The sequence below is a fragment of the Delphinus delphis genome, chromosome 1, assembly GCF_949987515.2.
Source record: "Delphinus delphis chromosome 1, mDelDel1.2, whole genome shotgun sequence".
Taxonomy (NCBI): Eukaryota; Metazoa; Chordata; class Mammalia; order Artiodactyla; family Delphinidae; genus Delphinus; species Delphinus delphis.
The window spans coordinates 28,085,047-28,099,486 of NC_082683.1; the positions used below are offsets into that span (position 1 = coordinate 28,085,047).

The 14,440-nt window shown below is 43.0% G+C and overlaps 1 protein-coding gene across 1 annotated transcript in view; it reads right to left on the reverse strand.

Annotated features, from left to right (window-relative positions):
• Positions 1 to 14,440, reverse strand: part of KIAA0319L (KIAA0319 like) — a 107,002-nt gene that overhangs the window by 18,682 nt on the left and 73,880 nt on the right. The window contains exons 7-15 of the mRNA XM_060019139.1: positions 13,430 to 13,517; positions 12,866 to 12,958; positions 10,670 to 10,802; positions 7,362 to 7,590; positions 5,392 to 5,515; positions 4,550 to 4,682; positions 2,650 to 2,798; positions 1,081 to 1,232; positions 575 to 713 (exon numbers count right to left, since the gene is read on the reverse strand). Coding sequence (XP_059875122.1) covers positions 575 to 713; positions 1,081 to 1,232; positions 2,650 to 2,798; positions 4,550 to 4,682; positions 5,392 to 5,515; positions 7,362 to 7,590; positions 10,670 to 10,802; positions 12,866 to 12,958; positions 13,430 to 13,517 — 1,240 coding nt within the window. The remainder of the gene's footprint in view (positions 1 to 574; positions 714 to 1,080; positions 1,233 to 2,649; positions 2,799 to 4,549; positions 4,683 to 5,391; positions 5,516 to 7,361; positions 7,591 to 10,669; positions 10,803 to 12,865; positions 12,959 to 13,429; positions 13,518 to 14,440) is intronic.

A 14,440-nucleotide genomic window follows, 5' to 3' on the forward strand; every position in this document is an offset into this window, starting at 1 on the left:
TATTACCAAATTAGCCTTGATACAAAACAAAAACATGGTTCTATTTAAGAAAGAAATTTTATTTCTGCAAATCTTAAAAATGTAAAGGATGCCAGTTACTTTACCTTCCCTGGGGGTTGTCAGATAAAGCCTGAGGCTCAACTTACAAAAATAAATCATTTTCTGCAGATGGGTGCTGATAAGACACCACGACTCAAGTTATTCCTGTGCTCAGATTCCCAAAGCACCCTGGGCCCTCTCTCATCAGTCACACACAGAGGAGAAAGTGCTGGAGTAGGGGCCCAAAGGCCTGGCTCTGACACAACTGCTGTGTGAAGCTGAGCAAGCCCTGCCCTCTCTGAGTTTCTGTTTCTCCATCTGAGCTAAGTAGGGGGAGGTCCATATTTCTGCGTGGGTAGGAGAGGTCTTGTTGGAACAGAAAGTCTCTAAGGAGTTCTTAGCTTGGGGGTTCTAGATTTTTTTAAAGCTGGATATGCCATCTGGCTCTGTCCATGCTGGGGGAAGGGTCTCAAGATCGAGGCCCTGCTAGGCTGATCCAGCAATTCCACCCCGACTCCTCAGTAAGTGAACTCACCAGGTTTCACCTCCACAGTGGTCCGGTCTGTGTCACTCTCACCCTTCGCATCAGTCACTTTCAGGTGAAATGCGTAGGTTCCCTCAACCAGGTTGGAAAGAAAGAGGACAGGGCGGTGGTCAGAGTGATTTAACACCTCCTGTGGGGTTGAACGACATGGCTATACGGCAGAACAAAACCACACTCCTTCCGTGGAGTCAGCTGTTGTGTCTGTCATAACGAAGTTCCCTCTGGGCTAGACGGCTTTGACTCGGGGCAGTTCCTGCTCTGTGATGGCACTACAGCCCACAGCAACCAGGATCAGGGAAAAGAATCACATTCTGTTCCACACTAGCTTGAGGGGTGACCCTAAGCAAGTCACCTGACCTCCCTGGATTTCAGAGCACAATCCAGGTTTGACATAAGAGACCGCTTGGTTAAAACAGGTACTGGAGTGTTTAGCCCAGTCTCCTCTCCTCACCGCACCACCATGACCTGTGTAGCTCTCCAGCTGCTGGCACACTCACCCCTGCAGCTGGGCTCCCCTCATCTCGAGTCCAGAGGTAGCTGACTATTCCCTTGTCATCTGAGGACTTGGAGCCGTCCAGCTCTGCCGTGTCTGTGGGCAAGGTAATTACCACATTCCCAGTTATCTTGGCTATAGGTGGTTTGTTCATTTCTAAACAAAGAGAAACCATGGAAAAAAATGTAACATTCAGAAAAAGAAGAAATGCTTCTCGTGATGCTTATAAGGAAATTAAACTTCAAAATTATCTTAAATGGAGAACTGTTTTAAGTGCTTATCCATGCCCATGCCAACAACTAACAGTGTAGAGCTAACGCCACCAGTGCCACAGGTCCTGAGGCTCCATTCCCACCCAGAGAAATGTTCCCCTGACACCAGTACAGTAGAGGGGACAAGTATAGTTTCCTCTTGCATTCTCATAGCAGCCTCCCGCAAAGGAATCCATTTCTCTGCTTGGGGATATATGATGATTGGAAACGAAGGCCTAAAGTGGATTAAAGCCCTGAAGTTCAGGTTTCATCAGCTGATACCACAAATTATCTTCAAAATATGGCTGAAAATGTTATTCTCTGAACATCTTTCTTGACTTCTTCCTTAGCACTTTAATAGAGAAAAAGAAGAGAGACACTTTTCTTATTCTGGGCCCCACCTGCAGCTTTGTTTACTCAGTGTGTGCTCTCTACTCACTGAGTTCAGTATACTGTGTTTGGGGATCCCCTGCATATCTGATAGTTTTTCCTACCATCAGCTTATAGACCTCTCCTAAGACCATCACTGATCACTGTGCCTGCAAACCAGAGCAAGGCCAATCCACTTTTGCTCAAGTTGGCCTCAGCGTGCAGGCTCCTAGGATGAGCATGGGAAGCTCCAGTGCAGGGCAGTCATTCTAAGGTCTGACAGCAGGTGTCACTGTAGCTAGCAGGAGAGTCACAGAAACCCCAGCAGCAGAGGCAAAATAAAAATGCAGGGCTTCCCTGGTGGCGCAGTGGTTAAGAATCCGCCTACCAATGCAGGGGACGTGGGTTCGAGCCCTGGTCCGAGAAGATCTCACATGCCACAGAGCAACTAAACCCGTGCGCCACAACTACTGAGCCTGTGCTCTAGAGCCTGCGACCCAAAACTACTGAGCCCGAGTGCCACAACTACTGAAGCCCGCGTGCCAAGAGCCTGTGCTCCGCAGCAAGAGAAGCCACAGCAGTGAGAAGCCCACGCACTGCAACGAAGAGTAGCCCCCGCTGGCCACAACTAGAGAAAGCCCGCAGGCAGCAACGAAGACCCATGGCAGCCAAAAATAAATTAATTTATTTATTTTTAAAAAAATACAAAGGAAAAAAACCTTAATTCTCTCCCTATTCAACTGAGAAGGAAGGGAGGGAAAGCAAGAAGTTAAAATTCACCTTAAAAGTCGCTCACTCAAAGGCTGTTGTAGAAAAGCAACTAAGAGCTACCCTAACCTCTAACTTCCTTCCCTACTTTGTCTCTAATCAGTTTCTGCAACCAAACAAGAGATGATGCATTCTTCAGTTATCTGGCCCAGAGGCTGCTGCACCAACCCAAGGCAGTGAGGTACCTTCTTTGACAATGACATTCACAGAGCTCTGGCTTTGCAGGTTCCTCTCATCCTTGACGGTCAAGGTGAACACGTAGGTTCCCACTTGCAGCCCAGTCACAGTGGCGACACTGCTGTTAGCATTCTCAAGCTGTACCCCGTCAGGTCCCCTGGACAAAGAGAGAAACCAGAGGGTGGAATTGTACCTGTCTACTGCTCTCCTGTCCCCGCAGGAGCAGACAATTATTGCCTCAGCTAAGACATGAACTACTGTTTCTCACACCTTGAGAGGGCATGTTTAAAAATATTCCATTTGGACAGAGTGTCATTTGGCCCCAAAATACATGCTACCTGCTGATCAGAAAATTCCATTCACCAGCTTTCAAACACATCTAGCCTTATCCTTTGTAAGAGCTTCTAGAACATTCAAACTCTTTGCTGCTCCAATAAAAGGAAGAAAGTGCTCTGAGCAGGTCTCTGATCAAAAGAATGATTTAAGAGTGATGTTTCTGAAAAGCATTTCTGGCCCAGTGGTTGGTTCAGTTCTTGCCAGAAAAGAAGCAAAATGCATTTCTTAGTCACATGCCAAACTCCCTCTTGCTGAAAAGTCAGGGAAAGGAAATGGGCCAAGGCTATAGAGGAACTCTCAGGGAAAAACCATCCTCTTCTTAGCAGTTCTACAGGCAAAACTCCCTCCAGCTCCTGGACAGGGGCCAGAGGAACCAGGATGCCCTGTATCTTTCCTTCTCCCCTGTGGCCTCACACTGCAGGTGAACGAGCTCTGAGCCAGCATGTAGGCACAACACTGCACATATACCAGACAGCCCTTCTGTTCAAGGGTCAAAATGCCTCAGAGCTTTCCTTAACACTGCAGGACAACCAGAGAAACCTGTAGACTCCCAGGTTTTGCTCTGTTTTGTTTTGCTGTTTAAATGTATAACCCTGACCCTAGCAGCCCCCCTTGAAACAGATTCTCCTCCAAGAAGCTATGCTAAGGATTATTTCTGCTGTAAACACTAATAAAACTCAACTAAAAGGTTTATCTGCTGTATCTTCAATAAACAGTTATAATTAAAACATGCTGGGTTGAGGAAAATTAGGTTCTCCAAAAGATAGAAACGAAAGCTAAGGAAAATCATTTCTAGAATCCAATTCACTAATCGTAAGTCAAGTGCTTTTACAAGTCAAATTACAGCCCCTGCCCACCCATCTCTAACATCCTAGTCAAAAACAAAAGCAAAAACAAAAAACCCAGTCTGTCCTATGGTTGCTACCTTTGGAAATTGGGAATGCTTTTAACTCTTCCTTGGGATTGCTTCCTGTGGGATCCTGCATATAATCTGAGTTCCATTTATTATGGTTTAAAGGAGCTGAAAGAAACTGTGAGAACCAGGAATGGTTCGATTAGGTAATTCCAATTTAATTAGTATTATTTTGGTTATTGCCTTTGGCCTCTGGCTAACATAAATGGTATATGGTATCTACAAGGAAACAATAACAGAGTAATGCTTTCATTTTGGAGATGAATTTTCAATTCCCCTTAAGAGCTGCTCTGTCCCATCCCCCCTGACAGCCTTACCCAGTTAATTTTGAGCAACAGTATTTTTCTGCTCCATTACCCCTTCCATCCTGCCTCTCAAGTGTAATTAAACTATGCATTTCAGCAAATGGATTGTACCTGTAAAAGCACCAGAACCACAAAGTACTACCTGGGGACAGCTAATGGTAAGCATTCTTTTTTTCCTTCTTACAAAAATTATATTTATCTTAGAGTTGAAGTTTGGGATTGCAAACATTTCTTTCTCAGTAATCCCCCTTGGATAAGCTAATAAGAGAAAGTAAACTCTTAAAAGCAAATAAAACCTTGCTCTTCAAAGGTCTGGAGCCCTTGCATACATAAGGATTTTGTGTCAATACTCACTGTGTTTTTTCCCAGAGATATGAGGTAATTTTCTGATCATCTGAGCTTTTGCTGCCATCCAGGGTTGTGCTATCCATGGGAAGAGTCAGCTCTTTATCTGGACCTGCATCTGCCTGTGGAGGCTTGTTGTTTTCTAGAAGACAAGAGACTTGGGAGCTCAAAAGCAGGCAGTCCAGCTGGGAAAGGAGAGGAACCAATTGGGACATATGTTCTGGAAGCCTCAAGGACTCTGCCTCTCCACTCATAGAACTGTCAGATACTGTGTGAGGTAAGGGTATGGTCAGGGAGTTCGCATGAAGAATATGAGACTGAAACGTATAAAACAACTCTGAAAGAACATGGATTGAAGTATAATGCTATAGGAGTTCAAATGAGAGGGTCTGAAAGATAAGGTAGGGCTTTCTTGAGGAAGTGGGCTTTAAGGTGGCCCTTAAAGGACATGGTGGGAGGAGTTCCCTGGTGGTCTAGTGGTTAGGATTCGGCGCTTTCACTGCTGTGGCTCAGGTTCAATCCCTGGTCGGGGAAGTGAGATCCTGCAAGCCCCAGCCAAAAAAAAAATAGGACATGGTAAGATTTGGGCTGGCAGAGACTCTATCTGCTAGCTCCCCTTGAAGGCACAATAACTCGCCAAGAGCAAGGGCACAAGCGAGGTTGTGAAATACTCCTTCTCTCTAGCTATGAAGAAAGCACTAGGGGAATGGACAAGAGCAGCTGCCAGGGGCTTGGTGGATTGGTAACTCCCACTTCCACCCACATGGAGCTCAGAACCCAAGCCCTCTTCTCCCCGCAAGGGTCAAGGGACCAGCCAACAGAAGAGCCTGCACCACAAGGTTAGAACTTACCAGGCTGCACAATAACAGTCACTTGAGCGGTGGCCTGCTGTCCTATTGTGTCAGTCACTGTGAGTTGGTAAGTATAATCTCCTTCTTGCATGGCAGAGAGCTGCAGGGTCGGTGTTCTAACACCCTGGATATATAAATACAGACAAGTGGACTCCCGGAATCACATCATACAAGAAGTCCTACTCTGGTCTAAATGATTTACCCAGTTTTCTAAACCTAGGTTGGTAGTGGGCCATTACCTCCCAATTCAACATAATTACTGAATGCTCAATCAGACACTGTGGGACATCTTGTTAAAAGTTTCACCCTTCAAGGAAATAACCCTCTGACACAGCAACAGTTTCAAATAAAGTCAGAGCTCTCACAAGGTAGACGAGTACAGGAAAATGTGCAGAGATAATCAAGATCCATTTCTATGACCCAAGCAGAAAGAAAACCATTAACATATAGTAAAATAACACAATTTACAAAACGATGTTCTTCCTACTGAAGCTACACAGCGTGACCCTAACAAAGCTGCCTCGATAAACATGGCAGCAACGACTCAAGATGCTTTGTAGTGCTGTGTGTGCCCTTACAGGTCTGTACAGATTCTGCAGCAGTGGAGAAACCTAACCTAACACCTTGCAGACATTTTATTTGGCCTTAGGGTTCTTAAAAGTTGGAAAATTTCACATAGAAGTCTAGGTTTCTGTCTTGTCTTGAAAAGCTGGAGGACCTAGCAACACTGGGACGATACTCCAGCGTGGCAACAACCAGCCTGACTGGAGGGCTGCTGACCCCTTTGGTCAGGGCTTACGTCCTCTGGTTTGCCACAGTCCCCATCCAGTTTTCTTCACTTACTTACGTTACCTACCTGGTGACAGATCTAGTCTCTTCTTAAATATCTCCAGAGAGAAGATGCTCACCATCTAGTCAGGCAATCTCCTCCAATTTGTAATAGAGCTCACTAAGATCTGCACCCTTCAGCAGAAACTAACACAGTTTAAAGCAACTACACTCCGATAAAAATTATGGAAATATCTTGCTGCAAGTAGAAAAAGGCCTATGGCCCATTAACCAACTGAAAACTCAGAGAAAACCTCTGTTTGCCTCTGCCAGCCGTAAATCCTAAACACAGAATTGAGAGTTGAGAGCCGTCTTGAGCTTTAACTACTGTTTCCAAATGTTGCTGCTGCATAAATTTGTCATTATGTCATCCAGCCAGCTCCGAGCATGTCACCCGCCGGTGGCCGGAGACCATGGGGGGCTCGATACAAGGTGTTTCTAACATAGCAAGGGTTTGTGGGTTTTGTTTGTTAGTTTTGTTTATTTGAGAAAAACGGAAAGGAAAATGCTGCAGCATCTAAAGCATCCAGATTGGACAACCTGCCTGAATTCTGATCAGTGCTTCATTGTTAGCGTGTTGCACGATTGTAATTTTTATGTCAAAAGAAGCCAAAACTTGCAATGCTATTTTTAGCAGACAAAAAAATAAAAGAACTAAATGTAAAAATATTTTTGACTTGAACATTTGGATGGCACTGGGTGCAAGAAGACCATTCATCCTTTGGACGGAATGTTTGGGAAAAAAGAGACTTTTGAAAAGGAGACGGTTGCTGTAAAGAGTCCATGGAGGGGTTATGTAGTACTGTAACTCATGACTGTTAAAAATAAATCAATAAATTGTCCTCTGCTGTATTAAAAAAAAAATGTGCACCCTTGTAGCTTCTAAAGAATTTTACTCCCTGAAATTATCCTAGAGCAGCTACCAGTCTTTTCCTCTAATACTAAACATTTAAGATAAAGTTTTTGCTAATGTGTTAACTAAAGGCCCCTTAATCTTTCTAGATTTTTAAAAAAATTCAAATGTTCTATTCACTAATCTGACTTTGGTTATTAAGATGGAGAACTATAAGCCTTGGATGGGTGACCCAGTCCAGCAGCTCTAATTCCCTGGGCGAGAAAAGACAGAAACTATTCCCTCCTACCTGCATCTCCATCACTTTCCCTTTGCTGTTTGGGCTGAGTGACCACTCATAGCTGGTGATGCCGTGATCATCAGTGCTCTGATTCCCAAAGAGGGTGATGGAGTTTTGGGGCAGGGTGATCACTTGGTTGGGGCCTGCATTGGCCACAGGGGGGTAATCCACAGCCTTGTTCACTGTCAGGCTTGCAGTGGTAGAGTTGGTAGCTCCATCAGAGTCTACTACAGTCAAGCTATCAGGAAAGAGAGAGGAATGCAATCAGGGATGGTCTTAAAGAAAGAGGAATAAACATGGAAGAACTGAAAATCAAGGCTAAAAAATACCAATGTGGCAGGATTACCAATCGGTAACCAATTCTAACGCATTCTTTTTGGAAAGTTAGACTAATATGAGAAGCTAACACCGACTGAGGGTTTACTGTGTGCCAGGCACTGTTCTAAGCACTTTGTATCTCATTCAATCCTCACAACAGCTCTATAAAGTACTATCCCCATTTTACTCCTTATACATATGAGGCGACCGAGGCAAAAAGAGGTAAAGTAACTTGCCCAAGCTTGAAAGCTTGAAAACAGTGGAGTCAGGATCTAAATCTAGATAGTGTATCTCCAGCACCATTTCACTCTGCTGCCTGCAAGTGTCTGTGGCTGGTACCTTTATAAGCATTGTCTGATCTGGCCCTCACAACAATCATATAGAATAGGTATCATCAACCTCACTATTATAGAAGCCTTAGAGAGGTAAGAAACCTGCCCAGAGCTAAATAGTGAGCCAACATGCAAGCCCAGTTCTCTGACTCCAAAGCCCAGAACCAAGTCTTAAGAAGCAATAATCCCTGGCCACTATTCCTATGGGGTTCAAAGACGCTACACTAAATAAAGCAAGCTCTGACTGCAGCAGGCTCTCCTCCCATCATCCTGTTTTGGCTGTGTACACAGCACAAGAATGGACTTCCTGGGCAGACAGCCTCTAGGATGGACCAGGGGGGCTAGCTCCAGTAAGATAGAAGCCTGAGATGGAAATGAATTCTCCTACGCAAGCGTCCCACAGTTTGTGCCAGTGTGAAAGAGAATTTGCAAGAGAAAAAAAAAATGTTCATTTGTAAGAGCAGGCTTCTACCTAAATGATGCCTTCCAGCTGAACAGCCTAAAGCTTCTCTTGCCACCTCAAAATGTGAGCATAAGCAAGCAAGGAGGTTTGGGCTGCTTCCATTTTGCTGACAGAAAGAGGAAAAGCATATAAAAGACATGTCGTTTGTTTAAATCTCACAACCAGCCGCAGAAAGAGCCAGACATCTGTGGGGTTTTTAACCCACAATCTCACTTTTTACCTATGATCTTAAGGGGACTTCTGATATTACAGCTTTTAGAAAAAGAACACAAAAACATCAGACACACAGACATGTGCGAATCAGCAAACATCTGAAAAAGAAAAATCCACAGAAGTTTTCCTCTCTTTCCAGTTTCTCTGTTTTCAGTTTTTTTTTTTTTTTAAACATGTCTTATTTGTCTCCTATTTCAGAACAAAAGCAAGTTATAGACAGATGGGAAAATGGCAGCTGCCCATTACGCTGATTTTCACCTCAGACAGTCCCTGGCTTGCACACAAAAGTTCTGGAACCAAACAGCAGCTGACCACAGGGCTGGGGAAAGAGGCCACTGCTGTGTAAAAGCGGGGGAGAGGAAAAGGTAAGTGCAATCAAACAGATTGGACCTTAATGCTAATCAAACCCAATCCCATCATTTCATGGACTGAGGCTTAGAAAAAAAGAACTGCACCCAATATCCCATTCACCCAAAACACTCTAGGTTAACATTGTGGTTAAAAGCTCAGACTCTGGAATCAGACAACCTGTGTGACCTTGGGCAAGTTACTTAACCTCTCTGTGACAATATTTCCTAATCTGTAAAATAAGAGCCATTATAATACCAGGTACAAGGGTTAAATGAGCTACTGTGTGCAAAGAGCTCAGAACAGTACTTAACACAGAAAATGTTCAAGAAGCAGTAGCTATTATTGTTACTATTTCAAAAAGGATGAACATCGCCCAGGCTAAATTCCATAAATGTTAAAATTCCTATATTAGAAATACAAGGCGAAAACCAACTCACATTTCCATTTTAACTCAGTGAGAAGGCTCCTACCTTGTTGTAATAGCAGCTACCCTTCATTCACTTGAAGTCTTGAGTCAGTGAGAGTCAGAACTTGTATATTTATTTGTATGGTAGGTGCTGTGCTAGGACATTCCTTGCTGCGTCTCTGGTAGTGTCTAAAACGTGGTTAATCTCAGATCCAGTGGGGAAAACAGATACCCATGAACAAGCCGTTGCACCATGGCAGGCACCACATAGAGGCACTGAGTGCAACAGGGAAAATGGAGGGACGTACCCTCTCCTCTCTGGAGGGATCTCAGAGAGCCTCACAGAAAACTGAGGAGGTTCTTAAAGATAGGCGGAGTCCCAACAGATTGAGAAGGGCATTCAAGGAAGCATAAACAAAATACATATAGGCCAAGTCAAGGAGCAGAGTGGAATGAGTCCTGACTTGGGGATTAGAAAATCTGCATTTCAGCTCTAGCTGTGTGACCTCAGAGAAGTTAGTAAATACACCAAGCCTCATTTTTCTCAGATGTAAAATGAGGATGGTATAGTGTACATATGGTGTTTGCGTGACACTCACGTACGAGTGCTTCGTAGCCTACAGTGAATAATGCAAGTATAAGGAGGATTACTCTAGGGTCAGCCTCACACTCATTAATCACAGTCTAGTATATCAACACTAGTTCCCAAAAGAACTAGTGTTGAATCCCAAAAGAACTAGTGTTGAATTCAAATATCTTTGAATCAAATTCTCTGAAAAGCCCCAACAGAGAAAGATGCTACAAATCATATTCAAATAAACCACTAAGTCAAAAGTAAAGATTTTGATATATCCTAAGTTGAGGAAGCATTTCCCAAAGGGGAGAGATGAGAGTAGATTCCTTCTAGATTTTTCTTGAGAAAAGACAAAGGAAGATGGGCCCTTTCACTTAATGACAGAAATTCTAAAAAAAGGTTTGGATATATGCCAAATAAGGCTCTGAGAAGGATTAGCTGTGTGGATCCTGATCTATTATGCAAGAACCTTTGCCCTAAAAAGTTATCACTATTGTGACCACAGTTACAACATGGCTCAAAGAACCAGTGGAACCAAAGGCTATATTATCAGCCAACTCTACAGGGAATTTGATATCTGTCAGAGTGACTCCTATAAGAATGTAAAACCCATAAGGGGAAAAAAATGGCCTATGGTAAACTTGAAGGATCCAAATTTACCTGAAAGTGTAGTTCCCAGGGACGAGCTTACTTAGTTTTAATATGGCCGTATCTTCAGAAATCTTCTCTTCTCTCAGAGGTCCCTTAAGTTCTTCCCAATGGTACTGGACGATCTTATCATCATCCGTGCTTTCTTGACCATAAAGAAATATCAGTTACAGCATGAGAGCACTGGGTCTTAGCACTTATCCAGTTTATACAAACCAGGGCAACTACCCAGAGATTTGAGGCTAGGAAAACTTCATGAAATTACAGACTGTCTCCCCAGAGTGTTTCTTCCCTCGGATTATTGGGTCATTCTGCCTCTCTATGAATATTCCACTGCGTAGTTTTCCAAGGACTCCAACACAGGCAACCTCTGGTTAAAACGCTACTGTATTAAGTATATGTATAAAAAAAGGAGAATCAAAAGGTCTTAAACACATGAAAAGATATTCAACCTCACTTAAAAAAGAAATGCAAATTTAAATTACACTTGAGATAGCATTTTTTAACCTCTCAAATTGGTAAACACCAAAGTTTCACAACACATTATGTGGGTAAAAAGTGTGGGGAAAGAGGCCCCCTCATAAGTCATGGTGGAAGCATAAATTGATACAACCTCTATAAGGAGCAATTTGGGAAAATTTATCTTTGTCCCTGCAATTCCTCTTCTAAGAATTTAATCCTTCAGATCTACTTGCACTTGTGTTGTGTATCTGTAGGACATTTAATATTTGTGTTAAATGTCATGCTTACAAGATTATTCACGATAATGTTATTTGTAATAGCAAGTCAAAAATAATCTAAATGGTCATCAATAGAGATTGAAAACAAGTACATATTCATACAATGAAATCATATATTCATATCATGGAAGGTTATGTAATCATTAAAGGAAAAAAAGAATGAAGAAGTATTGCATGTATTAATTCAGAAAAATTCTCCAACATATAGAAACAAGCACCGTATGTAACAGTGCACATAATGTGTTGTCATAAGGACTGTATATGTATTTTCTTAATACGCATCAAATATCTCTGGAAAGATACATAAGATAATACCATTGGTTGCCTGGAGGAAAACTGGATAGTTGGGAGACCGGGAGGGTAGTGATTCTTTTCACTGTGTACCTTTACATATTATTCAACTTTGATCTAATCAAAAATATAAAATAAAATGGTACTAAGTGAACCCTTTCTGCCATTCTCACAAGTGTTTCTTCCTATTCTGCCTCTTCCTCTTGGCCTGCTACTCTTCTGTCCTCCTCTTCTGGCCAGAATCACCTACATGAAAGGTTTAACCCGCTAGAGATCCCTCTGCTAAAGCAGTCTCTGCCACAAGCCCCTGTTGTGCCAAGACACTCAGGGGTGACAGGGCCTTAACGGGCCTCCAGAGAGACCAAGCCAATGCTGGAGAGCGACAGGCCCGAAACCTCTTGCACACACAGAGCCAAGGCCCAGAAATCGTCTCATGTCACCCATCAGGTGACACTCCTCTGAAGGGTGACATGTTAACAATGGGCCCAGGCAGGGGTGTGTGCTCCATTCTGTGAGTCTCTCCAGGAGAAGGCTAACGAGAATCTTGCTAGGCAGTGATAGCTGAGTGAGAGCTCTTTGTCAAGACCCTCAGTTACTTATCTTGTCATGATAGGAAGGAGCTTTGTTTCCATAGCTAAGGATGGCAACTCCAGGCAAGCGAATTTGAAAACCAGCAAGTTTCAACTAAAATAATGCTAAACACATGAACAATCCTACTTTCTTACCATCTCAGAGCAGAACTATTACTGCAGACAGGCCACACGGGGATTTTTTTTTTTTTTTTTTTTTTTTTTTTTTGCGGTACGCAGGCCTCTCACTGCTGTGGCCTCTCCCGTTGCGGAGCACAGGCTCCGGACGCGCAGGCTCAGTGGCCATAGTTCATGGGCCTAGCCGCTCCGCGGCATGTGGGATCTTCCCAGACCGGGGCACGAACCCGTGTCCCCTGCATCAGCAGGCGGACACTCAACCACTGCGCCACCAGGGAAGCCCCACATGGGGATTTTAAACAGGGCCTGTCTGGTTTTTACTTCCTAATGAATTGCTTCAGATGGTTGGTCTTCCCCTAACACGGCCAAGAGGACTGGCCTAAACAGTATGCAGACATAGTTGGCCCCAAACCTTCTACCAGTACACAGTGAAGGCTCTTCTGAAACATCATGCCTAGACAAGTACTCACGGCTGCCATCAATGACTGTAGAAGTGGTTGGCAGAGAGATCTCCTGGAACTGTGGTGACACAATGGCAACAGGAGGCCGATTCTTACGGGGCTCTGCAAGAACATGACCCACAAGAAATTGGAAGAGGGTCTTTATAAATTATAGGAGAAGCAGGCCATATCTGGGTGGAGCATAAGTCATTTTCCATTACATAAGTGAGAGCTGAGCATCACCAAATGGTAAAGTCACAGATCAGGCTGCCATTCTAACCTAAGACACCTGGAGTGTTAAAGCCTCTTCTAAACCTGACGACTGCTAAGGCCATGCCCTGCGCATTCTTTCAATTTCTTTCAATGCTCATGTCCTATCTACTACATCAGAAGTACTACAGCAGCAACTTCTTGCTTTCAAGCAAGCTGAGTAGAGGTGGACAACAAACAAGCTTTGTGAACTAGGAATTGCCCAATACGTAAATATATTACAAAAAAAGAATGAGAATTTAAAACCCCTAACATCAAATCTCCATCTCCTTGGGAATCCTGCAGAAGGAGCAGTGGAGACATGGCCAGGGCTGGGTAACATACCTGGTTTCACTGTCACATTCACATAGCCTTCCCCGTGGGCATTTTGACCATCTACAATCACTTTGAATTCATACAGGCCTGGAGTGAGCTGCAGAAGTGAGAGAAGATCTTTTAGACAACCACAAACAGCAGCATAATATTTAAAATAACACATATATCTGAATTTTCCAATGTTGTTTCTTGAATTCTCCTCTTCTTGCACCATTTCCAAAATGGAGAAAGTAAACTAGCTGAAGATATGAAACAATGAATTATAAACTAAAAAACCATAGCCTTTCATGTGAATCTTATTACTAGCTGACTCGGAACAACAGAAGGGATTTCAACATCTCTGTACTCCCATTTTCTTTTCAGAAGAACATTAAGGGCCCAACCATCCTACTTCACAGTTATGAAATTAAAACAATCATCTCTGCAAAGAAAAACATTTTGTAAAAAACACCAAATAGCTCTCAAATATCTGAATATTTCCCCCTCCTGATTTCCACTAACTGTATGAACATTAAAAAAAATCACCCACAATCCCATTGTCCTAACACCCCAACTAATCACATTTTTCTTATTTCCCTCTCATCTTTTACCACATCCAAAAAAAGAGCTATAAACAGTACATCTGTCCAACAAACATGTATTGAGAATCAATTATATGTGGTCATTGTCCTAGGCCTGGGGTTTGGAGAGGAATTAGATAAGGTCCCTACCCTTGAGGAGCTCATATTTCAGTGGTATTCAGGGCCTAGCTAAAATCACGATATATCAAACTTTTTATTATTCTTTCTTCCATTCATTTAGCATGAACACTTTTCCCATTAGAACAGTCTCTTAAATAGTCATTTTAATGGCTGCAGAATAGTACATGAATAAATGTGCCATAATTCACATAAGCATTTCACATTGTTGGATATTTGGGTTGTTTCCAAAATTTTACTATTATAACTAATGCTGTGGTGAACACCTTTCAGGTAAAATGGTTTTTTTCTTTCTTTTGAATTATCTTCTTTGGGTAAACAC